Here is a 23,616-nt window from a genome sequence, read left to right on the forward strand (position 1 = left end):
CTCACGTATACTGATGACTGTAGCTTCGAGGGCTCCCTGCCAGTGACGCACGCTGGGCTGTCGCACGTGATCCTTATCTATCTCCATCCGTCGTCGGCAGCAACTCGATCATCACCCACCTCGGAACGTGGAGATAAGGTAAGCTCCGACGTTAGGGTTATCTATTCATCCTGGGCCATCTTCCCGTGACCACTAAAAGATCACGCCAGAACTGGACGACACTTGCTCAGCACCAATGATCTGATGCAAACGTCGGAAGGTGAATCTCGAATGGCAAGCAGATGCGTAGGTGGGATTGAATTGTTGACGAACTTGAGACTATACGAGATAACTTGACCGCTCTCATCTGGCGACAGGAGATATTTCCTGCTCCCCAGGCGTGGTGCTGCCTCACGGATCGAATCAAAGAGCTAACAAGGTGCTCGCGATCAATTCCACCGCATTTTCTTTGGTCAACAAATTGTAATGATGCGCCTCCACCGGCCGGATAATGATTTCTTTCGCAAGCTTGTCCCAACCATTATTTGCTTCTTCGACCGGAAAATTTGCGATAGCCTCGGAACATTTCATCAGCAAAATCTCTGAATGACAGCTGTTCATCACCATCGCACCCAGGTGATCTGCGAGGCGATCCAGGTATCGACAGTACCATTGTCGAGTGTAGCCAGCGATCGCGAAATGGCGGAACATGACATTCTCAGGATGGTAAGGGCTCCACGTGTCGATCGTGTTCTCACGTTCGGTATCGTGCGCGAATCGATATTCGCGGAAAGAGTCCAGCAAAATGATCTGAGGATGAATCTGAGAGTAGAATCTAGCCAGCCCTTCAGCCACGGCGACTGCCACATTCCCTCCAACCGACCAGCCGCCAAGCCTGACGCGACGATTCGGTTCATCTCGCAGAATATGCGCGACCTGTTCAATGTAGAATCCCAAAGACACGGCCCAGTCATCTTCAACCCTCTCTGGATGATTGATGAAGAGGTTGTTGATACCTACCACCGTGAAGCGTATCGAGAGTCTTTGCGCCAAGGCGTGGTAAGCCTCCGCTCCGCTGTCGGACGGAGAGAACAGCACTAACAGCTCATTCCCATCTGCTTTCTCAACAAGTTTGACCCGATCTAGTGTCGGCTGCAATATAAACTTCATCACTGCTTGAGCTTGTCGTTCTATCGTGCGATTTTTGTACACGAAAGCGGTCGGAACGGCACGCGCAAAGTACTGTCCAATGTTGGCAGCGAGCAATATCGCATCTAGCGAGCTCCCGCCATACACGAAAAAGTCATCATCTATGCTCATGGAGTGGTCATGCGTCAGAATCTGTTTCCACAGTGTTTGCAGACTCAGCTCATACTGATTCCTTGGCTGGCGGCCCAGAGTGACGAGATCACTCGAATTAGGAGGCGGAGGAAGCGCCTTTGTATCTATCTTCCCATTAGGCGTCAATGGCAGGGCCGGTAAAAGAACTATCTGTTTCGGGATCATGTAGTCGGGAAGTCGTTCTTCCAGGTAGCCTTGTAGCTTGTCTTGCAGCGGCGTAGCAAAGCCAGTATGGGACGAACTCGATGACTGCTTGCGAGTCTCAGATCCCGAGGATAAAGGCCCAATTGCAAGTGCGCCGAAATATCTGGATTGATGTGCACCAGAGAGAGGCGGAAGGGAGTCGAATTTTAATTCGCCGAGAATGCAACTTCCCCATGAAGCGGATATCAAGTACTCAGCGAGGCATTGCAGTATGTAGCCGTGATGAATACCAGACATGTCAGGCAGAAGCAAAAGTGCAGCCGCTTCCTCAACGACGCCATCGACATACGCATCGCACCCAAACTTGTGACTCGTGCTTTTTGTCCCACGGTGCTCGAATTCGGAACCTGTGAAATTGAAGACTTGCCAGCTGCTGCTGTCCCTGTATAGCAGAAGTGAATGGATCGGAAGGCGACCGACACTATGTTTCGGACGTGGAGCCGTGATATGAGCATGAGATAGAGCGAAAGAAGCCAATGTAAGCTCATCGGGCTCATCTGGAAATTGGCGAAGAGGCAACATCACATCGATTGTCTTCAGAGCGCAGTCATTTTCGATAATCGCGAGCATGCAGCCAGCTTCTACTTCGGAATATCGAATGGCGTTCTGGTGATACGCCGGCTCAATGGCTGGGACGCATGTCTTGAATTGGATATAAGCCTTCTCATCTGATATGTCGTCCATTTCTAAATTCGTGGGAATGAGTGCATGTCTGTCCGGATGGTAATAAAATTGTGCCTGTTGTCCTACCCATGACTTCCCAAGCGTGAGATACACTCGCACGGGGTATAGGCCGCCTGCTGATGGATACAAGTGTCTTCCCAGGCCTTCTATCTCGTGATCAAACGACCGAATATTGTATAATGAAGCTGCGAGGAGATCGATCTTAGTCATCTGATCTGAGATAAAGGACGGTCTTGAGGTCGGCCATGTTGTGTTGGAGAGCAATGGATGTAAGCGCCCGAATACATCTCGAAATGAGAGCCGGTCAAAATGTCTGTAGCTTCTGCGCAAACGTAAGCGCTCCGCAACATCTTCAGTTATCCTTTTTGGTGTGTTCGGTTGCAGGGCGATATGGGCTTGCGTTTCGCGACATTTTCTTATGCCACGTCTTTCGAGTTTGAATGAAAGTCGATCGAATATTCGTGGCACCACGTAAGAAATTATCGACTGACTTGGACCAGATTCGGCAATGTGAACTCGAGACAATGAAGTCTGCACATCCGGATGGCTCTGTAGTACAGAGTCGATCTCCCCAAGTTCGATTCGGAAACCGTTGATCTTGACCTGGCCGTCTTTGCGTCCTAGAATGTATACATTACCATCGCGACGCATAATGCCGATGTCTCCAGTTTGATAGTACCGCCGACCGTCATCCCACGTGCCGAACTGTGCCTTGGTCTTTTCCAGATCACCTTCATAACCGGACGCAACGCCAGCACCAGAGATGTAGATCTCACCAGGAACATCAATAGGACACATTTGCTGGTTTGGGTCAAGAATCCAGATCTGCTGATTGCTAAGCGGTCGACCGTACGGAATGCACTTACCCTGAATTCCGGATGGTTTGTACTGGAATACAATTGACCATATGCTAGCTTCTGTGGCACCACCCAGTATTAGAATCTCGGCTTTGGAAAACGAAGTCGTGATCTGGTCAGGAAGACTCGGAGGAACAAAGTCTCCACTGAGAAGCACATAGCGAAGTCTAGGATACAAATCCAGACTTCCTGCATGAAGCAGCAATGACATGACGGCGGGGGTGCTGTTATAAATTGACACAGCAGCATCATTCATGAGCTGTGCGACGGAATGAGGGTGATCCAGCACATCTTCGACAGGCATCACAACTGCAGCGCCTGCGACAAGAGGTCCAATGATGTCGTAGATGGCTAGATCAAAGCTGACGTTGGAAAGGCAGAGAGTGCGGTCTCCAGGCGAGACGGCTAGTCGCTTGTTGATGTCCAAAATTGTGTTAAGCACGCTTCCGTGAGAGATACAGACTCCTTTTGGCTGACCCGTGGAACCAGAGGTAAATATTGTATATGCTGGATGCTCTAATGGAACATTGACTGTGTTTGTAGGCGTACGGTTGGCGCTGCAACTGAACGGGTCAACATTGGGATGATAGTACTGTATCTGGTCATTCATCGTGGAATCCAAAGATATCTCCCTCTGTAAGAAGTCTTTTCGTGACTTGCTGACCACGATGTGAAAGATGTCCGCTTGACGAATGATACTGCGCAACCGGCTCGAGGGCCATTTGAGGTTGACCGGCACGAAGACTGCTCCGGCCATCAAGACGCCCAAGATGGCAGTGACTAACTGCGGACCCTTCTCAACGTATAGCATGATCCTGTCAGATGAATTCACACCAGTGGCTTGTAGTACATGGCACAGGTTATATGCTTGCTGTAGTAGATTGTCATATGAGAGGACCACACCATGCGGTGCTATCACAGCTGGAGCATTTGGAGAAACAGCAGCTGCTTTCACGACCATCTCATGGATCGATGCCGTAGGAATGACGTCTACGCAAGCCGTGTCGTTATATTTCTGCAGCAGATCCCTATGGGCAACTGGAAGTGGTATGCGAATGGGAATGTCTTGATCGCCAGCAGCTAAGCATTCCAGAGAGTGTTGATACGCATTGAGCATGTCGTCGATTTGCTGTTCATCGAACAACTGCATCACATAGTCCCATTCTACCACAACCCCATAGTCCGTCTCGTAGATATTATTATCGAGCCAGACCTGAGAAGTCTGCGTCCTTGTGTACGTACTTCTTCGCTGACCATCGGAGAGGAATTCGTGGCAGGCACTAGGTAGATTGAGCATGCTGGTCAGAACGACAGGGGAGATTGCCTTGTGTCCTGAGACTTGGTTTTGTTTTGCCAGTTCTGACTGCACCTGCATGCCAGAGAACAGAGTATGTGCCAAGTTGTCCCAAAGTCTGGTATGCGTGTCGCGCAGTGATTGGCTCGCTGGCTTCTCGAACTGCCGGCGATACTCGAATAGTGAAAGAACCGTGAAGTCTCCGATTAGTTTGTTAACGTCTGGATGAAAGTTCTCGCGTTGGAATAGTGTCAGGTTAATAAGAAAGTCCTCATTGGTACTCCAATTGGCCAGCACACGACCATAGAGTTCAAGAAACGGGATCACTGTCGATATCTGCTGCCTTTCCGTGAGTTGCTTCAGGGACTCCCATGTGGAGTTTGTTAATCTGAAACTACGACGACCGAAACGTGGAGCAGAGACAGCGTCAGGGCGACAAGCGAGTGCCAACGCAGGACCGAGCGGCATATTTGGAATACGCTTCAGCCAATACTCGCGATCTTGCTTGAAACGTTTGGTCTTTCTCAAAGCCTCGTGTGCTAATTGGTAATCCCGAAAAGCAATACCTAGCTCCGGTAGTACTAACTGGGGCTCATGATACAGAGACCGAAGCTCCCTCAGGAAGATACGTCGACTCAGCGCATCCATCATCAAAACATCGTAACTGAAGTGTAGGGTGAACCCATCTGCCTGCTTCGATACCCGAAGCTCGAATAGTGGAAACTTGTGTACATCAAAGATCTGCTGTTCGAGCTCATCGCGCCACTGGAGGAAAGCTTCTTGTCGCTGCTGCGACGAAAGGTGACACAGATCCTGAACAGCTATCTGTACTGACGGCGCAGCCTCTAAGACACGCTGTGATCCTTGAAGCGAGTAAACGGTACGTAGAGACTCGTGTCGTTTTACGAGTTGATCGATGCACTGACTCAGACGATGAACGTCGAGCGACGGCCAGAACTCCTCAAGGTAGTTGTGGGTGCTTACTCCTCCGAGTTCAAACGACGAATCTCGACCAATCAGGTATGCGCGCTGGACATCAGTCAGACCGAAAGGCGCACATTTGTTCTTAGCGTCGTGTTGAAGATCTGGTCCATTCGATTCTTCTACGGTGGCTTGCTTCTCCATGAACCATGCGAAATCCGACAATTTGCTCATCTGAAAAAGTACTTTCACTGGAACGAGCTTTCCGGTGTGTCTAGTCAGTTCCGACCCCATGGCTATAGCAGAAATTGAATTTCCGCCGAGTGTGAAGAAGTCATCGTGTCGACCGACTTGTCTAATCTGCAGATGTTCCTGCCACACGGAGGCTATCAGCTTTTCCATCTTTGTTTCCGGAGACGACAGACACTTCGTGTGTTGCCGTTGGTCCATAGAAAGAAGCTGCCGGTCCAACTTCCCATTGGCGTTAAGAGGTAAAGTGGCATGGACAACTACTGCTGGACACATGGAAGGAGGAAAGTGATCTCTCAGTGCCGTATTGACCTTCTCAACATTCATAGATTGCCCGACAACAAGGTGAGCCACAAGACTAGGGCCCTGCTGAAGGCAGACTGTTGCCTGTTCAACATAGGGAAGATTTACTAGAAAGGCTTCAATCTCTCCGAGTTCAATTCGTATTCCGTTGATCTTAACTTGGTCGTCTTTGCGACCGTGTAAATGTAAGAGCCCGTCCGCGTCCAAGTACCCCAAGTCTCCCGTGAAATACAGAAGGTCGTCGGAACATTCGGAATCTGGAGTAGGTCGAAACGGGGGGTTGATGCAGTCTGGGCTCTTCGCATCGCCGATACCACATGTCGCGTCCGATCGTTCGCACTGAATTTGCAAGGCGTTCAGATAACCGAGAGACCGATACGGCGTGCGGATCACTACTTCGCCCTCGTCTCCGGTCCCGCAGCGTAGACCTTCTTCATCCATGACCCAGACTTCAGAGCCCGGTATTGACCTCCCAACGGGGACAACATCGCATTCTTCGTCAGCATCAAGGCATCGATGGTAGCACTTGGCCAATGACGTCTCGGTGGTACCATAGAGATTGACGATGGATGCAGTCGGATTCCATTGCTGACGGATCGCTCGGAGTAGAGATCCGTGCAGCTTTTCGCCTGCGCTGAATACGTACCGTAAAGAATCAAGCAGCCTTGCATTCGGACATGACGTGAGCCACAACTTCATAATGGCAGGAACGAGATGCATGCATGTAATACGTTCGCGATACAACCAATCGAGAGTCGGCCGCGGTTGCTCGATTCCATAGGGACAAAGGAAAAGCGCTGCGCCAGCGTAGAGCGGCGTGAATACTGAACGAAAGATGACGTCGAAACCAACAGCAGTCAATTGTGCAAAGCGATCGCTGTTCGTGATTCTGAATTCGTCGATTTGCCAGATGAAGAAATGAGCCAACCCTTTGTGCGAGCCGACCACGGCTTTCGGCGTACCTGTGCTTCCCGATGTGAAGACAATGTATGCAGCTTCGGCCATGACCTCCGTAGATATCGGGTGTCTTGAGGATTGTATCTCGTCATATGTACGATCTAGAACACTCGGAAATGCGGCATACAAAGGACAATTCACTGCGAGTTGCGGTGCTGCAAGTCGTAACAATGCTTCTTGGCGTGCCCTCGGTTGGTTTCCATCGATCAAAGTGATGATGAAACCGTGCAACCAACAGGCCAGTATAGTCATTACCATGTCTGCGGACATCGGTCCACCAATTGCGATCGTACTTCGCGTTGGAAGGTTGTAACTCGAAAGACCCCAGTATTTTCGTTCCGTCCCTTGGACCAATTGCGAAAAGCTGACCAGAGTCCCATTGGCCGTGCCAATGGCGGTCTTGTCGCCATATCCCTGCCAGCGTTGATATAATTCCCATGGTAGATGTGGAGGTGGACAACGTTGTAAGTCTTCATAGGATACTGTAGCGGAGGACATTGTGTTTGTTGCAAACGTCTGCCCAACACATGTATAGGATTATCCTTGGTACTGTGTTGTGGTGATTCCGTTCGAATGCACTGTTTGCGGTGCTGTTCACAAATTCCTCTATTCCTCAGCTGTAGGCGAGCATCTGACATCGGGCGGGGTTTTGGTAACGACGCTCACATGAAAGCAAAAAGCTCGGCTCGAGCCTTCGCTGACGTTGCAACACGTGCGCCATTCTAGCTACTTATTCATCTTAGATCTACATCTAAACGGCGATCTGATGGCCAAAATTACTGAAAATGTCGCGCGAGGAGGCCTTGGTCAAATTCAAGGACTTTCGCGGCGCCAAGAGGCCGCTGCGAAAGAGAAGTAAGCTGGTCAAGGCGACAAACGCTTGAGGTTTCGGGCTGATGAGACCGTCGTACCGGTCTCCCGCACTCCCGAACCACAAAGCATACTTTCGACAGATGTATCACAGGCCATGTCTGCGAGCGTGATTCAACCCAAGGGAGCTCTAGAGTGGTGCAGAGCCACGCGCAAATGGCGGTGGGCGAACCAGGTTCACCGTGTATGCGAGACAGTCTGGCTTGCTGTAGAGGTGGGTACGAGCATTTATGTGCCGCTTTGAGGACGTTGACGAGGCTAGAAAGGACTTGCACTAATTTACGCTCCGCTCTGTTGATCACGTACAGTATAGGCTAGGTCCCTATCACGGTCTCACGTGGTTGGTCTGTACAGCAACAGCACTACACTAGTACACCTTAACACTGCACCAGCGACTAATGCCAACAGCGATATGCACGAGTTTCCTATGTTTGGATGATATTTGAAACTTACCTAGGTACTGTGGAAATCAGAATTGATCTGTTTGCCTCTGACCTGGTATCCCTGTTACTATTTCCACGCAACCCAAATCTGATCTATACTTCTAGGCAGACTCGTCGTAAATAATGAATAGTACAGCGATAGCGTGCACGTTCCTATCGCGTCTCGTTTAGGAAACTTCCAGTCTCACCGCAATTGACCGGTACCATGACGTAGCGAAAAGCCAAAGGATTATTATACGATCGGATCTACTGCGTTTCCGTTCCGTCTCCGGCCAAAGTTTCGCCTCGTTCTTCCCCAGCGGCATCTCGTCCCTGCCGATCATCAATGCCCCTCTCCGCTCCGATCAGTCTCAAACGCGATTCAATCCTTGTCGCTGCCGCCGCCGCCGCAACCATTTCGAGCGCAGTCGGCCGTACACTCATTCGACCATCGGATCCAAGAATCCTCAGCCAACACTCAGTAAACGCCCATGGCCAGGCGGAGAATGCGTTTAATTGCGATACTCCCGTCTGTCGAGTGGAATTCGTAATACACCTGTGCCCAATAATGTATGCAGGTCTTACCAAACATTTCTGGTTTTGCAAGGATAATCGTGAGGTCGAAGCATCCTTTGCTATTGGAAAGGTTGTGTATCGTTGTGTAGGCGGCGGTGTATCGAATTGTTAACAGGGAAGAGAGTATCATATGTCATCCCGTGGACTAAGAGAGAAGGGAGTTTGGTCCTGTCGGTTCTTCCGGTCGCAGCGAGTTTGCGGATATGCGCCCCGTTTGCTTCAGAGTCGGCAAGATGGCAGAGAAGCGCATCAGTGACGGTGACAGTGACCGCACTATTTTTAGCAACATGATTCTGTCGCCCGAATCGCCATCTTGAAACGCATGCCCAGTGTGAAGTATGACTCCACTTGTTATGGAGTTCCTTTAAGATTGGGCTTTTCTGACAATATTGCTACAACTAAACATTCAAGCAGGAAGCTTCGCCATCTCTTTCAGTTTCATCTTGTCCAGTTTACCTACCTGCGACGGAAAACCTGTTAGTTTGCACACCTCTACCAGAAGACTGCTGACATCACACATACCTGGTCCAATCTTGGCAATGAAGTGACTATCCGCACACCACCGACCAATTCGTTCAGTGGACCGAGTTTACGGGCCACCACTTCATGCACCCTATTGATAGCGAAACCCTTGTTCGGAGATGACAGAAGGATAAATGCAATAGGCACCTCTCCAAATACGGGACTTGTCAAATCCTATCAGCCCGACGAATCGATTTCTCACCGCACGGCTCACTTACTGGGGTTTTCCGACAACACAGACTTCTTGCACTTGTGTGGGAAATTCTTGCATGATGACAGCCTCGATATCAGCGGGAATCACTTGGGATCCACCTTTCTTGATCACGTCCTTTGCGTGTACTTTTGTTTAGCGATGCGACAAAGTCCTGGACGTGGCTTCACTTACCTTGTTCCTTCCCACAAACCACAGGTGGCCTCCTTCGGTCATAGTCACAATGTCTCCAGTGTCGACGTAGCCGTCAGGCCCAATAGTGTCGGCTGTCGCTTCGGCGTTCTGCCAGTATCCTATGAAATTGGCAGGGCTATGGATGTGCAGAATTCCCGGCTGGCCGGGTTTCCACGGTGTGCTTGGTACGAGGCTCTCAAGACGTGCCTTCACATTCGATATGAGGCGGCCTAGATATAGGCCCTCACCATTTTGCGGCAAACCTTGGCGTTCATCTTTGACCGCCACAAGTCCGGTCCTGCGAACGTCAGTATGTCAGGGACAAATTACTCTGTCGGGAAGAGGCGAGACCAACTCTGTCCCTCCGAAGAATGAAACCACTAGCGCCTGGTCAGACAACCTTCCTAGTGCAGCTGCCATGGTCGCTGTTGGCACGCTGATGCCGCCAGTATATGCAATACAGAGGCTCTGCAGATTAACATGAGAGACATCAGGATTGATGTAGTCAAGAAGTAACGGGCGTAGGAAACTGAGATCAACTTGATAACGATGAATTATCGCCGCGATCGTAGCGGGATCTCTAGCTTGAGTGACTAGAAACCGCTGGCGAGCCTTGAGTGCCATCAAATACTCGACGGTCAATCCAATATGCCCTGCTGCCAAAGTACCCACGGTTGTGAGTTGTCTAGAGGAAGGCCGCGTTGTCGTCAACGCTCTCATTTGAATTTGGATCAGGGAAACGAGCGAGGCGTGGGAGTGCTGCGCAGCCTTGCGCTGACCTGTCGAGCTGAACCGTGTTAGCACAATATCGCGTGCAGACTATCAAATGGCGTACCCCGAAGTCATGCAGATAAGCGCTGTAGTCTCTGCCGCCTGAACAGGCGAGTATTCTAGCCATGTCGCGATCGTGTCGATATCGCAATCAAGTAGCCGGGTCCAGTGCCTCCATGTCCCAAGCGCATCGTTTCGAGGCCACTTCGCGCCCTCATCTGAATCGTCCAGCACGAACAGCAGCTCGTGGTCTCCCAATGTGGCCGGGAGCTTTGCTAATACGCTAGGGTGTGCTATGATGACTTTCGGTAATGCTGTCGCGATACAGTGCTGGAACTCGTTTGTTTCGAAATCGGACGGCGCGCTGACGAAGCACCCACCTGCTCCCATTGTTGCCAATATGATGCTGGAATAATATAAACAATTTGGGCCTGCCAGGAGGACGCGGTCGCCAACGCGCAACCCTATTTTGCGCAAGCCGGCAGCCAGCTGGCTTGTGGTTGTGCGCAACTCTTTGTATGTAAGAGAGCTTACTCCCCTCAGCGGCTGAATTGACTTTACGGTGTCTGCGATATAACTCACCGAGGAAGCTGCGACGAGGAATCCTCCGACAGAACATTTTCGACAGCGACAAGATCTTGCTCCGAAGCATTGCCTGTGCCGAGCACGTAACCGGGTACTCCGTGGGGTGGTAAGCCTTGAGCCTGATGCGCTGCCATGTTTCGACTACCGACGCGAGTCTGCGCTGATCTGGATAGTAGAAATGGAAGAGCACAAAGATCACTCAAGCGGATTTGAACGATTCTGTATTGCGCAGTACTTATCGAGGGCGACAACACGGCAGACCGTGAGTACTGTGCAAGACTGTACGCATTGGGCAAGAGGAATGGAAAAGAACACAGCGCTAAGGAGGACTAAGGTTGCACACTAATGCCCAGCTGCAGGTACAGGCATCGCGATAACCTTAACACTTTTGGCTATCCGTACCAGGAACTTTAGATTCACGACTAGACTAGGGTGCGTCATCCAAGAGTTTCGGGGAGCCCCCGCATGCTCTACCATTTCATGTGGAGGGCTTGTTATGATCAGGAATATCCAACCATCCGCGAGACAATTCCTTTTCGCTGACTGCCGCACAGGTACAAGTTGCCATCGGATGAGTCGTTCGCCCTCTGCGATCTCTGTGTCTTATTACTCGAAGACAGTCCCTCCTAATACAGTTCTCTCGAAACTTCAGGACTTTGCGGCGGTCTCATCAAACAGCTCATGCAAGGCTATAACCATGATACCGAGGAGTGGTCGCACTCCACGCTTCATTACCACTCATCAGAAGTTCCAATCCCTTCACGTACTGCGCTAACTCTGGAGTGTAACCCTCTTCGCTCTTACGCTTAGCCTCAAGGCGCTGGTGGACAAGCTCCCACTCGCGACACGTCAACCACAGCACACGCTTTGCCGCATCATAGCTGAAGGCGCATTCGTCCGCCATGACCTTGACGGCGGTGCATAGTACTGAGCCCTCCTTCTGGCTCGCTGCTCTTTGGAGCAATTCCTTGTCGAAACTGTAAATGTCGTTGACAACGCTAATGTGCTTCGAAGCGTTCTTCTCCATGAGCTCCACCGTCTTAATCTGGGCGGGCGTCAGATGCACCCCCATGCTGAAGCGCTGCATTGAGCAAAGAAGCTTGAGGCCGACATCTTCTTCCCGGTACAGCAGGTACTGACCTAGGCTCGTGAGGTTGAGCCGGATGGGGGCCGTTTGGGCACGCATGAATTCAAATGTAGGCTCGAGAAGGTCGTCCGCCAGCTCCCGATCACAAGCCCGCATTCCTTCCCAAAGTTCCCGCATCATCAACTGTTCGCGAGAGGTGCGGTCTGGGAGCATTTGACCTGCCATTACAGGCATCAGGGCATCGTTGTACTTCTTACCCTCCTCAAGTGACATTTCTTCAAGCACATCTGTGGTGAGTGTTAGAGAGAGCGGTGAGTGCAGGATTCATGCGGGGATTGATACTGACCATCCATGAGGAAGAGGATGGTCAAGAGCTTGCAGGCGAATATGACACGCTCCCTGGAAGCACGTGGATAATAATTGCAGGTCACCACTGGCAAGGCGCCAGCCACGTACTTCTTGCGAGCTTTCTCATTCTCGAATGGCCAATTGTCGAGAAACCAGTCATCGGTCACCCTCGTCACCTCTTGCTCCAATGGATGTGCCTCATGACGGAATGATCGTGGGGGAGAGTCGTCCGGAGTGTCGAGGGAATTGGATTTCGGTTCAGCGTAAGTCATTTTATAACTTTATTAAAATGGAAGGCGGACAACGATTCGTACGAACGAGGCAAGGCGATGGAATTCTGATGGCGATTGCAAGCATTTTTATGGCTGGAAGATATAACTAGAGAGCAAGCAAAGGAGGACGTCACATTCCAGACAGGCCTCGCCGGGGAGTGACACATGAAACATCGATTGATAGCCCGCCTGTCAGGACTAGTTTGTGACTATTTCTCGTATAAGAATTCAACCAAATTTAACTTCTTACCTTTCCCCTGTGCACCTACTCCAGTCGCCTTTCGTACCAGACTACCTTGGAGTCCATGCATGGGTGGAACGTTAGGGCTGTTGTCGGATACATAAAGATTCCGGCAACCCGAGAACGAACATCCATTGGTCTATTGGTCTGCGCCTGTATCTTTGTTTGAAGACCTTCATTCAACTCCCTAGCTTCGGGTTTCAATTTCGAAAATGGGCTCATTTCATGCTCTCGGCACAAATCTGCTTCTCACGTATCCACGCACAACTGTGCTGGGCACGACGATATCGTTGGTCTTCATCTACATTGCATACCAACTAGTATGGCATCCTGTGGCAAGATTTCCCGGGCCGCGGTTAGCAGCCCTAAGCAATGTATGGCGGTTTATTCATCAAGAAGAAATGGCTGCACTGTTGCCTCGCCTTCACGAACAATACAGTACGAAGAACACGGAACTTTGTCACAAGGCGCCGCTCTCATTATGCTGACCTGTGAACAGAGTCTCCGATCATTCGCATCGGTCCGAACCATTTACACGTCGGGGATTCGCGGCATCACCATGAGTACGTGCAGGAAATCTAAGCGGCCCATCAGCGACCTGCTCGCGCGACTCCAGTGCCGCTCGTGATGTCCAAGTGCTAACTACAATGCTGTAGCATATATCGCAACCAGAACAAGATCCTCAAGGATCCAGCTTTCTACCTCCGCATGGGTCTCGCGGGCTCAATTGTGTCCGAAACAGACCCACGCCGGCATCAAGCATTGGCCGCGCTCATGACACCAGTTTTGAATCAGAAGGCGATTGATCAACGTTTCGATATCCTGGTCTCCAAGGCCGATATGACAGGTCGCGCCATTTACGATGCTGTCGAGCGGGATGAGCCTGTCGGCGTCCAGAAGCTTTTCGCCCGAGCGACGGTAAGGCTTCGCCCGTTGAGCATTAGCATAACCTGGTGCTAATGCCTATTGCTGCAGTGGGACATCATCTCCATCATCTGTCTAGGCACTGATCCCCGACTCACTGATAATTTCCGGGAGAAAGCGCTCGTCTTGGATGAAATTGAAATGTTCATGAAGACTATAAAATATGGTGCGTTGGGCTTACGTCGTAATGTGGAACACTTCTGACCGGTACCGCCAGTCACTTTGATCCCCGGCTTGTGCGATCTTGTGCTTGTCCTACCAGAGTGGCTCATTGGTCCTGTGCTCTCAGGCTACGCACGATTCCGAAAGGTAAGGCTCATAGAGGACACATTACTTGAAGACTACGTACTAACATTACTTCATAGCGAACGGTCAACTTGGCACTTGAGGCTGCTAAGAACTTCCTTGCTCGTGGCTCAAGCGGCGACTCGGAGCAGCAATCAATCATTGACAGGCTCGTCGAACCCCATCTATCGAAGGATGTTGATCTAGAGACCAATCTCAAAGCACTTCCCCTCACAGAGATTGTGGGACATTCATACGTGCTGCTACTTGCCGGCACAGAGACTACCGCCTTGACTTTGACAGGGATCATGTATCATCTCTGCAAGCATACCGAATATAAACGCCAGATCCGAAAGGAGCTCCGTGAGCTTGGAGATCCGGATGGCCCTGAGTACCCGTGGGAGAAAGCTGTCCGCACCCCTTCCCTGGTGCGTCATCTGCTCTACCTTCATACATTACCCGAACGATTAAATGGGCATGACTGATTCAAATTTCCCTTCTCTAGGACAACTTCGCGAAAGAAGGTTTGCGAATGGGTAGCCCCGTCACCGCCGTCCTCCCGCGCGTAACGCCTAGGGACGGAGCACGAATCGGAGACGATCACATTCCAGCCAACGTAAGGCCTCCAAATTTTGTTTGCGCTGGTGTCTTCTAAAGACTAATCAACCACACTGTGCTTGCAGGTTGTCGTCGGTGGTAACATCGGCATGGCCAATCATGACCCAGCAATCTTCAGTGAGCCAAATCGCTTCGCGCCCGAGCGCTGGGAAGGCGAGGCTGGAAAGTCTTTGAACCAGCACATGGTCTCGTATACCGAGGGCTCCCGCCGCTGCATTGGCAGAAGGTCAGTACCCAGCCCCCGCGAACGCTTGACCTAGACGCCAATTGTGGAATACCACAGCAATTTGGGACGATGCAGGCTAACCAAGCTTTCTCTCCAACCAGTTTGGCCGATATTCAAATCCGTCTCATCCTCGCGAAACTGGTGCTCGCCTTCGATTTCGATTTGGATAACCCAACCTGGGACATTGATGATTGGGAGGATCGCTCTACCAAGGCGTTCAGGACGCCTTTAATGTTGAGGGCTAGCAAAATTAACTCCCACGCATGAACGTACTGCGGCGATCCATTAGAAGGGGACAGCCACCATCGCGTACTAGAAAGCGCTTTTCTTGGGTGATTGTATGCATAGGCTTTCTCGTAACCACGAACTTCCTCATCACACTCCCCTGCGACTCATCGATGTCTAACTGGATGCCTGAATATCTCCAATCCCATGAATGATAAAGGAATCGTCTATGCCGCCGCGACAGACGCGCGGAATGAGTTCTCGTACGCATGCTCTACAGCATCGCCGGTGCGCTCCTCATCCCAGAAGCAGAAGGCCCGGAACTCACAACTCTGGCGCGGTGGGCCATTGTCCTCAGGGTGCTGAAACGCTGCGTGGAGAGCACGACGGCAGGTTGCGTTCTCGCCGTCCTCTATACGGGTGTCGAAGCACTTGAATAGGAGACCCTCTTCTTTCGTCATGTTACTGACGTACCACCATTTATGTCGAGGTCGGTAGACTGCTTGCCAAAGTTCTGTACGGGGCGAGGGGGCGCCGAACAGAACGGAGGGATCGACTTCCAGAGTACAGAAGTCGGCGTCAGAGACGGTCGTACTATCAAGGACGGCGAGAGGTTCTCGGTAGACGTTAGCGATAGGGCGCCAGGTATTGATGATGGCCCATCGACGGGTTTTGCCGAGCTTGCGGAGAACTTCGGCACGCTCCTTAGGAATTCGACCGAGTGTGTTCTCGAGTGTGGATCCAGCGCCGGCGTAGGATTGGTCTAAATCGTGAAACACGTAAGCATCGTTTGTTGCGAAAGTAAAACTTCGAAGCTACGGTCGATGGAGCATACGTTCTTGCCAGGTTCGGCAGACTTTTTGCTTCATGCCCAGTGCCTACCAACACACGTTCGGATTGTACTTACCGACGTGACCGAATTGGGTAGGGGTCTTGTAAGGCCACTTTGTCAAAGGGTCGGCATCGGCAGGGATGTCGAGGATTCGCTGGAAAGGGTCGTGGCGAACAACGTGAGAGAAGATGTGGACCTCCGTACAACCAGTTCTAGAAATTCGTGATCGTCAACATTGGCGAAGACACATGTTCATCCAGGTGGGTTGCTGATGACACACTCGCGCTTCAAGGTCTCGGTGGTGCAGGCGTAGGCATCCTCTAGAACCTTGGCATCGCCCTCTTTTAGAGCCGCCGAGAGTGGCTTGAGTCCTTCGATTTTCGCGAAGCCGTTCCTATCTAGGGTCGGTTTGAACTCGGGAGCCGTACGGAGATCGTTGATCTGTACGTTGACGTTGTTTAGGGTAGTCGGGTATCGAGCCCACTCGATCGTGCCGACCGTGACGAAGGCATGCTGTTTGTTTTCATGCTGAAAGGCGATTTTTGCAGTGGTAGGGCCAGGCTGGAATGGGATCGCAGGCTCGGCGGCCATGATTGCGGTTGGAATTGAGATGAAGAGGTGATGACGACAGTATGGAGAGAAACAGCGAGAGATTAATAAAGCCAGCAACCGCCTGGGGCACTGTGTTAATATATGCATGTTGACCTGTCGCGCATCGACTAATAGACATACTTGATTAGTCTCCATCAATACATCACTGGTGTACAAAAAGATCGACGATGCTTAATGTGGATCGAATAAAGTTTGTCGCATGCGCCCAGATGGTTATCACTTGATCACACTGCATCATGGCCTTTGCGATGAACCTTCTTTTGGAGAGGTTAATTCATGGAATCTGCGCCTGCTCCTGATCCTGGATTGAGTGAGCGCTGCACGGGTGTCCGCGCATTCGAAGACTACGTGGTGGATGAGAAAGACGAAAGCCCCGAAGCCATTGGATCTCGCAACAGTCGTGAGAGAATTCGAAGGGCGCGCAGATGGGGCTCGATTCACATTTCCTGCACTCAGGCGATGCCCAGGCCGCCGTCGGAAAGGGTATGAGACCTCGGGGGTTCAAAGATTGTAATAGGCACTCTCAACAGGTGAATTTTCCCGCGATACGACGGTGGCTCAGACCGATTAGAATTGCTAGCACTCCAGCTTCACTCTCTATTGACCCAAGTACTTGTTGCACTTTCACCAACCCTCATTAGCAAGTAGCCCGTTCAAGCCATGACGAGATCCGCTAGCCTACCTCGTTCCAATCCCTGCCCAGGTGTGATCACATCACTTTACGCTTTTACTACACCGCGGCCTGCATTTGCATACCTACCTAGGTACTAACTACCTAGGCAACATGTGTCGGTCCAATTCGACGGGGCGCCCCGACGGTCTATATTCTATACGACTGATCTGAAGTATTACGAGAAATCGAGCCGTTTACGTATTTTCTCTACTTCATATGACAAAAAGAAGGGTTACAATACTTATTTGTAGTATGTATGCCTGTTTTCATGAGAAACATCTTCAAGGAGATATAATCGATGAGGTTTGAGAAAGTCTAGAGAAAGAAGGAACATGTAGATTCAAGTCATCGGAGTGCCCTATCCGATCTGACTGCTGTAATACCAAGCCGGTGCTGAACGATTTGGGCTGGGTGGGGGTGAGTGCCTGGCCGCTTTGAGCCACTGCCGTATACTACATACCTACACCTCCGCGGGGAAGCCAAAAGCATAGTACGCCCAAACTACATGGTATGACAGAAGCTTCCACCACCTCGGATTAAGTGTTTACATCTTCCTCCGTCTTTTTATCCATCTTTTACACTGACATGCCGCAAGAACGGGTGAGAGCGCCTGCGGTTGCCGGCCAGCCTGGCGCCCCAGCGGCCAATGGATGGGAGGATAAACTGTGGTCTATCGGGAAGAATCTCGCCATCTTCATTGCTATGCAAGTCGCCATTCGCCAATTTATGGGCGGCGGCAGCACCAACAACGCTCCTCCAGGTCCAGTGATGGCGACTGATGGCGCTCAGGCTGATAACTACCAGTATGCGTCCGTCCCACAGGGTCTCCATCCTTTGTGGCCCGCCAACACAAGCGTCGATATTGCGCTGTATGTCTCGTCCAGCGTCATCATGCCTGGCTTCAGCGCCATGCCTGCCGAGAGTCTCATCGTTCGCGAGAGGAACTTCTCTCTCGCAAGTAGCGAGAAGGATAGCCGCGAGATTCATTCCAGCTTCCAGGTCCCGAAAAGCGTGCAAGCAAATGGCACCTTATGGGCTCATATATTCGTTGCCCAGACCGGCGCCGTCCTCGACCCTTCATCTGCTTCATACGATACCTCCAAGGCGTATCGCATGCTCCGCCCATTAACACAGTACCTTGCAAAGAAAAAAGTGCGCAAAGCGCGCAATCTGCTTGAAGCGAAGAATGAGACGGAAACACTCGTAGAGGAAGAGATTGAAGAACCCACGGGGCCCATCGTCGGATCCTTCTATCATCCAAACTTCACACTCTCCTTCATTCCGGAAACAGGCAATGTGAACTATGGTCAGCTTCATCCAGCGGTCAAGCAGTATTACGTCCTGGAGTCTACAGGAGCTCGCGACGCGACTGGTCAGAATGGCTGGTATTACCCTGTGCTCTATCTGAACACCTTCTGGCAGCTGAAACCGCACATGGTTGAACTGAATTCGACTCTTCCAATCGATCGCCTGCCCATCAATATCAACATAGGCACGCTACACAATTGGGCATTCAGCATCATGACCAGCTTGGATGAGGGAATGAAGGAGACTGCGCGCAAAGCGGCACACGGCCAGACCACACCTGGAGGAGGAGATGGCAGTGAGATGGATCTCATCAAGGAGACGTTGCTGGACACGAATGTCTGGCTACTCGGGACCACTGTGGTGGTCAGTATTCTACACATGATATTCGAGATGTTGGCCTTCTCCTCCGACGTTGGCCATTGGCGCAAGAAGAAGGATAACGTCGGCGTATCTGTTCGCACCATTCTCTCCAATGTTTTCATGCAGGGTGTCATCTTCCTCTACCTCATTGACAATAACGAAAATACTTCATGGATGATTTTATTCGGACAGGGAATGGGCATCGCCATCGAAGCATGGAAGGTCACGCAGGCCGTCAATGTTCGTCTACGCGAACCAGCGCCAGGCTCTTATGCGCACAAGTTCGGCCTGCCTTTGACAGTGGTATTCGAGGACAAGCACAAGCTCAGCGAGACGGAAGAAAAGACGGAAGAATACGACAGAATTGCGTTCAAGTACATGGGCATTGTCGCAGTCCCGCTACTTGCGGCATATGCCGTTTACTCGCTGCTGTACGAAACCCACAAGAGCTGGTACAGTTTTGTCATCACGACTCTCGTAGGCAGCGTCTACGCGTATGGGTTCCTCATGATGGTAAGCGATCGACTAGTTCCACACAATTGCAGATTTGGATTTGGCAGCTAACATGAATCTCCAGGTACCCGCCCTTTACATCAACTACCGCCTTAAATCTGTCGCGCACATGCCTGCTCGCACGATGATGTACAAAGCGCTTAACACCTTCATTGACGACCTCTTTGCCTTCACCATTAAGATGCCGCTCTTGCATCGTCTAGCCACGCTCCGTGACGATGTTATTTTCTTCGTGTACCTATACCAGGCTTGGGCGTACAAGGTCGACCACACTCGTATCAATGAATTTGGCCAGGGCGGTGACGACGAAGAGGCTGAGAGCAAAGCTGCGGCGAAGCCATTGTCTGCGGCGCCAACACCAGGCAAGGTTACCGACGCTGATGGCGAGGCCATCAGAGAGTTGAACGATGCACCGGCGGCGGCAGTCAGCTCTGCGAAGGAGAAGAGTGCAGCCAGGAAGAGGAAGAACTAAATCGACTGATATACACTTTGTAATATATGATATGTTGCTTCCCATGAATTTTTCAAAATAGAAACCTGGCTTTGGCTCACGACATATGAACCACATTCGTGGCTTGACCGAGCCATAAAACTGTTGCGATACTGTTTCTCGCTGATTACGCACACGGTCATGACGGCGAGACCGAAATATCAGGCAGGCACGCAAGAAAGCCGCGGAGAACATATTCAGTTCGCTGATTTAACTGGACGGCAATGAAAGCGACGGTTGACAGTCGATAGACATGGTGATCGACCAACTTGTCGACATCTTCCATGTTTTATCCTAAAACTGTGGTCCGCCAGCAAGAAGGGAAGATTACCACCTGGGCAAGCTCGCGTCAAAGAATCGTTCTAGACATTGATATCATCAGATCTCGTCAACGTCGTCATCGGCGCTGGATGCCTTCGCCTTGGTCGTGCCATTGCTATGCAGAGTGTCCATACTGTTGACAAACAGCAAGTTGTCAGCAAATGTGATCATCTCAACCAGTAATGGTCGAATATGACTAGTTCCGGGTGTAAGACTTACCGGAAAGATGGCCCGCCCGCCTTTTGACTCATGCCGATAGCTTGTCGGCCTGTCTCAGAGGTTTCAAGAAATTCACGTAACTTCTCCTTGAAGATTTCAAGACCTTGTGTGCTTGCAGCGTTGGTCATGCGAAGCATCGGGCCCCATAGGTTGAGAGTGTATGTGACATAGGCGCCAGCGCCGAGAAGTATGAGGAAGATGAAGTAGACAGGGTTGCGAAGCACTAGAAATATTGGTCAGTATGCCGTTTGAGAATCCGGACCGCCGAATGGTTCATAAACTGCGGTGATGCACGCGATTTGAAACTCACCTGCAACCAGCTCGTTCCAACCGAGAGCAAGCAACAGTCCGTAAAAGTAAAGAGGCACCTGAGTAACACCTCCAATGGCGCTTCGCTTCGCTTCGACATATACGCCATCTGCTGTCTTCTTGAACCGTGCTGACAAGTCCTGTTGCTTAGCATCACTCAACATGGTCATCTCCTCTTCGAGCGTCTTGCCCTCGTCAGAGTCAACGCCGCCGATGGGCTGCAAATCCTCTTCGTCGGCAGTCGAGACGGTGGCTGGCGGTTCACTGATCCATGCATCGAGTGGAGGCGACGCGGTCGTGCTGGATAATCGAAACTTGGCAAGCAAAGGAACGAGCTCGAGAGTGCTTTCACGAGCACGCGTGTACAGCCCTTCGATATCATCGGTCGGTCGCCAGATCCGCGGAACGCCTTCCTCATCATAACGGAATTTGTCTTCGAAGAATTCACGCAACTTGAGCAGGAGATTGCCCTCCATAAGTTCTTCATCTACCTTATCGCGGAGTGCGCCCCAGGACTTGCGACGGAGTCGCCACAAGCCAACCTCGACTTCATCAGGCGTGGCATCGAAGCTGCGAGCTCGTTCGGTGAATCGCGTCTCGGCGTGCGACACCGTGTCCGTAAAGACATTCCAGATGCGATCCCAAAGGTCGCGCTCTGGTGGCTTCTTACCATCGGCTGGAGCTCCGCCACCTGCACGGCCAGATCCAAGTTTATTGAATTCCACTCCGATGCTCTCGCCCAGCTTGCTGCGCACCCAGCGCTCGCTTCTCGTCGCCAGGCGGCGCATCTCATCTTGTCGCAGCCGCGAGCTCACTTCGTCAAGGTCTTTGCGATAAAGAGCCAGCTGCTGCTTGTAGTCACTCCAGGGCGTACCAGCTACCAATGCAAGAGTCGCTTGTTCTTCGTATCGTTGCAATGCCAGCCTTTTCTCCGTTTCGACGATTTCATGAAAGTCGTAATTGGCCCCTTTCTTCTGGCCAGCCTTGACGGCTGTGCTGACAGCTTCACTGAACTCAGCAACCCCGCTCTTGTGCGCAGCACTAAGTTGCCCGAGGAAGAGCACCTTCAGTCTACCATCAATAACAGTCTCGAGCTCGGATTGCTTGCGCTTGTACACTCCCTTGTGGTAACGGCTCGCTTCCTCCTCAAATCCTTGAAGCGCTGTTTGTCTTGCAGAAACCATCATCTTTCCCAATTCAAGAAGAATGATTGGCTTTCCAGCAGCAATGCCATCGGCTTGCGAATGCTCTAAGGGCAACACGACTTCATCGAAGAGCGCAAGGACTTCCTTCGCAATCTCGTCGCAACGGAATTGAGCTAGCAATTCTTGTTGCGTCGGCAGATCCAGATCCTTGTTGTTGTCAATTTGCTCCCAGATGCCTTCTGCGTACATCGGAAAGCCATCGGCCGGGATCCTTCGATGATATTGAGGCAACAGAAGCGCTGAGGAGTCGCCTTCGTGGGGACCTGACTTGGAATCACTAAAGCCCTCTCGGAATCGTGTTCCTAGCTGCGCGACAGCCTGCTCGAATTTCTCTGGCTGTAGGAGCTTGTGTGGGAGTGCGACGAACGCGAAATCAAAATAGTCTTCAATCCTGCTTTTCTCTAATGCTGATGGCTTCGAAAGCGATTGCCATATCCGTGACAGGTCCTGCATGAGTGTATTCTTCAAGTTTTCCAAGGGTGTAGTCCCGATATGGTCACGAATGACGAAGAAGAGCAGACTGCGCGGTACACTCTTCGCGTCCTTGAGGAAAAGTTGCACGTTCACTTCGAAGACGGTCTTCAAAAGTCCCATGTTGGCGCCCTGATACAGACCAACCTGATGCTCCCAAATGTTGACGATGAGTACTTCGCTGGTGGCCAAGGCAAATAGTGCACTCTTGCGTTCGAAATCTTGGTCCTCTCCTCTTTCACGTCCATCGGTACCTTCAACATCCATGACCAATATGTTTTCTGCCATTGTTTTGACTCCATCAGCGCCAGTGTGCTCCTTCTTGTTCTTGGACATCCAGATGCCTTTTGTAGTCTGCCGTCGCTCTTTCTCGCTCATCACGCCAAACTGAGTGCCGAAGAGGTAGTTCAGGAGGGTGCTTTTACCCGTGCTCTGGCTACCGAACACGGCAATGACATGGTAATTAAAGCCCGCGCGCACCACATTTTCTATCTGGAGATATTGAGGCAGATTTGGATTGAAAGTCTTGTCTCCGTCGATGATTTGTACTCCGTGTTCGAAGTCCGCCGACGACAGATTGGCACTGGCGCCGGCAAAGTGGCTATTTGTCGTCATGATGATCGGTGCGGTAGAGTGACGAGCAGCAGAGATCGGACGAGCCTTGTCGCCATGTGTTGTTGACAGCGATGTGGTCATTATCCGCTGTCGAGCTAATAAAGACAACTGTGTGATCAGTCCTACTAGTGAGCGACCTATCACGAGCGATCCGACAAGGGTACGACGTCAGGGAGTTACAAGCGGGGGATTTGTCGCATTGACTTTCTGCACGATATTGGAGACGTTTCGACATTGCCGATTTGGGTGGGGAAGGAGACCTCGATTTCGGGCAAAATAGTGCGCAACTCCAGTTTCATTGTTTGCAACTGCCGCAATCACAACGAACCTCGGGAAAGCTTCTTGTCCAAATGATACAATCCAGTCTGCATGATGAACAGAAAAGGGTTTATTACAAGTACTGGTGAAGACAAATCATTACTCTGTTGGCTGCATCTGTGCATTCGTGACAACGCCAAAAATGACGTCGTCGCCGAACGATCTGTCATTATTAAAAGAATTTAAGTGGGACGTGCCTTGACGTGAGATCTTCAAAGCGACAT

General features: G+C 51.1%; 7 protein-coding genes across 7 annotated transcripts; 2 read left to right on the top strand and 5 right to left on the bottom strand.

The window, feature by feature from the left end:
* Positions 1 to 273: 273 nt before the first annotated feature.
* On the bottom strand, positions 274 to 4,054 carry K489DRAFT_375941 (acetyl-CoA synthetase-like protein). Its single transcript, XM_033603800.1, has one exon. It carries the CDS (start codon positions 4,024 to 4,026, stop codon positions 403 to 405), a length of 3,624 nt encoding a protein of 1,207 aa, XP_033464822.1. The 5' UTR covers positions 4,027 to 4,054; the 3' UTR covers positions 274 to 402.
* Positions 4,055 to 8,650: 4,596 nt separating this feature from the next.
* On the bottom strand, positions 8,651 to 11,164 carry K489DRAFT_375943 (acetyl-CoA synthetase-like protein). The gene is made up of 7 exons (XM_033603801.1): positions 10,918 to 11,164; positions 10,400 to 10,864; positions 9,920 to 10,351; positions 9,565 to 9,862; positions 9,398 to 9,507; positions 9,180 to 9,342; positions 8,651 to 9,117 (listed from the first exon to the last, which is right to left on the bottom strand). Exons 1-7 carry the CDS (start codon positions 11,052 to 11,054, stop codon positions 9,064 to 9,066), a joined length of 1,659 nt encoding a protein of 552 aa, XP_033464823.1. The 5' UTR covers positions 11,055 to 11,164; the 3' UTR covers positions 8,651 to 9,063.
* Positions 11,165 to 11,316: 152 nt separating this feature from the next.
* Positions 11,317 to 12,751, bottom strand: K489DRAFT_349444 (aristolochene synthase). The gene is made up of 2 exons (XM_033602398.1): positions 12,354 to 12,751; positions 11,317 to 12,294 (listed from the first exon to the last, which is right to left on the bottom strand). Exons 1-2 carry the CDS (start codon positions 12,625 to 12,627, stop codon positions 11,600 to 11,602), a joined length of 969 nt encoding a protein of 322 aa, XP_033464824.1. The 5' UTR covers positions 12,628 to 12,751; the 3' UTR covers positions 11,317 to 11,599.
* A 166-nt stretch (positions 12,752 to 12,917) lies between these two features.
* On the top strand, positions 12,918 to 15,302 carry K489DRAFT_398005 (cytochrome P450). The gene is made up of 9 exons (XM_033606924.1): positions 12,918 to 13,306; positions 13,368 to 13,431; positions 13,525 to 13,786; positions 13,844 to 13,958; positions 14,010 to 14,101; positions 14,158 to 14,505; positions 14,583 to 14,693; positions 14,761 to 14,921; positions 15,023 to 15,302. The coding sequence occupies exons 1-9, from the start codon at positions 13,081 to 13,083 to the stop codon at positions 15,186 to 15,188; spliced, it is 1,545 nt and encodes a 514-aa protein (XP_033464825.1). The 5' UTR covers positions 12,918 to 13,080; the 3' UTR covers positions 15,189 to 15,302.
* Positions 15,303 to 15,373: 71 nt separating this feature from the next.
* Positions 15,374 to 16,569, bottom strand: K489DRAFT_406436 (uncharacterized protein; the record flags this gene model as incomplete). The annotated part of the gene is made up of 3 exons (XM_033607253.1): positions 15,374 to 15,909; positions 16,054 to 16,190; positions 16,259 to 16,569. 3 exons carry the CDS (start codon positions 16,567 to 16,569, stop codon positions 15,374 to 15,376), a joined length of 984 nt encoding a protein of 327 aa, XP_033464826.1.
* A 1,210-nt stretch (positions 16,570 to 17,779) lies between these two features.
* Positions 17,780 to 20,311, top strand: K489DRAFT_349447 (cleft lip and palate transmembrane 1). The gene is made up of 2 exons (XM_033602399.1): positions 17,780 to 19,444; positions 19,509 to 20,311. The coding sequence occupies exons 1-2, from the start codon at positions 17,849 to 17,851 to the stop codon at positions 19,914 to 19,916; spliced, it is 2,004 nt and encodes a 667-aa protein (XP_033464827.1). The 5' UTR covers positions 17,780 to 17,848; the 3' UTR covers positions 19,917 to 20,311.
* Position 20,312: 1 nt separating this feature from the next.
* Positions 20,313 to 23,074, bottom strand: K489DRAFT_311499 (root hair defective 3 GTP-binding protein; the record flags this gene model as incomplete). The annotated part of the gene is made up of 3 exons (XM_033600788.1): positions 20,313 to 20,388; positions 20,475 to 20,697; positions 20,785 to 23,074. The coding sequence occupies 3 exons, from the start codon at positions 23,072 to 23,074 to the stop codon at positions 20,313 to 20,315; spliced, it is 2,589 nt and encodes an 862-aa protein (XP_033464828.1).
* Positions 23,075 to 23,616: the final 542 nt, after the last annotated feature.

The sequence above is a fragment of the Dissoconium aciculare genome (assembly GCF_010015565.1).
Source record: "Dissoconium aciculare CBS 342.82 unplaced genomic scaffold K489scaffold_1, whole genome shotgun sequence".
In the NCBI taxonomy this organism is placed as follows: domain Eukaryota; kingdom Fungi; phylum Ascomycota; class Dothideomycetes; order Mycosphaerellales; family Dissoconiaceae; genus Dissoconium; species Dissoconium aciculare.

Coding starts and splice junctions, on each gene's coding strand:
- K489DRAFT_375941 (XM_033603800.1), bottom strand. CDS start 4,026: ATGGTCGTGAAAGCAGCTGCTGTTTCTCCAAATGCTCCAGCTGTGATA.
- K489DRAFT_375943 (XM_033603801.1), bottom strand. CDS start 11,054: ATGGCAGCGCATCAGGCTCAAGGCTTACCACCCCACGGAGTACCCGGT. Junction 10,865..10,917: donor TCCTCGTCGCAGCTTCCTCG/GTGAGTTATATC, acceptor GAGGGGAGTAAG/CTCTCTTACATACAAAGAGT. Junction 9,118..9,179: donor CATTGCCAAGATTGGACCAG/GTATGTGTGATG, acceptor TTTCCGTCGCAG/GTAGGTAAACTGGACAAGAT.
- K489DRAFT_349444 (XM_033602398.1), bottom strand. CDS start 12,627: ATGACTTACGCTGAACCGAAATCCAATTCCCTCGACACTCCGGACGAC. Junction 12,295..12,353: donor CATCCTCTTCCTCATGGATG/GTCAGTATCAAT, acceptor CACTCACCACAG/ATGTGCTTGAAGAAATGTCA.
- K489DRAFT_398005 (XM_033606924.1), top strand. CDS start 13,081: ATGGGCTCATTTCATGCTCTCGGCACAAATCTGCTTCTCACGTATCCA. Junction 13,307..13,367: donor TCGCCTTCACGAACAATACA/GTACGAAGAACA, acceptor ACCTGTGAACAG/AGTCTCCGATCATTCGCATC. Junction 14,922..15,022: donor CGCCGCTGCATTGGCAGAAG/GTCAGTACCCAG, acceptor CTCTCCAACCAG/TTTGGCCGATATTCAAATCC.
- K489DRAFT_349447 (XM_033602399.1), top strand. CDS start 17,849: ATGCCGCAAGAACGGGTGAGAGCGCCTGCGGTTGCCGGCCAGCCTGGC. Junction 19,445..19,508: donor CGTATGGGTTCCTCATGATG/GTAAGCGATCGA, acceptor ATGAATCTCCAG/GTACCCGCCCTTTACATCAA.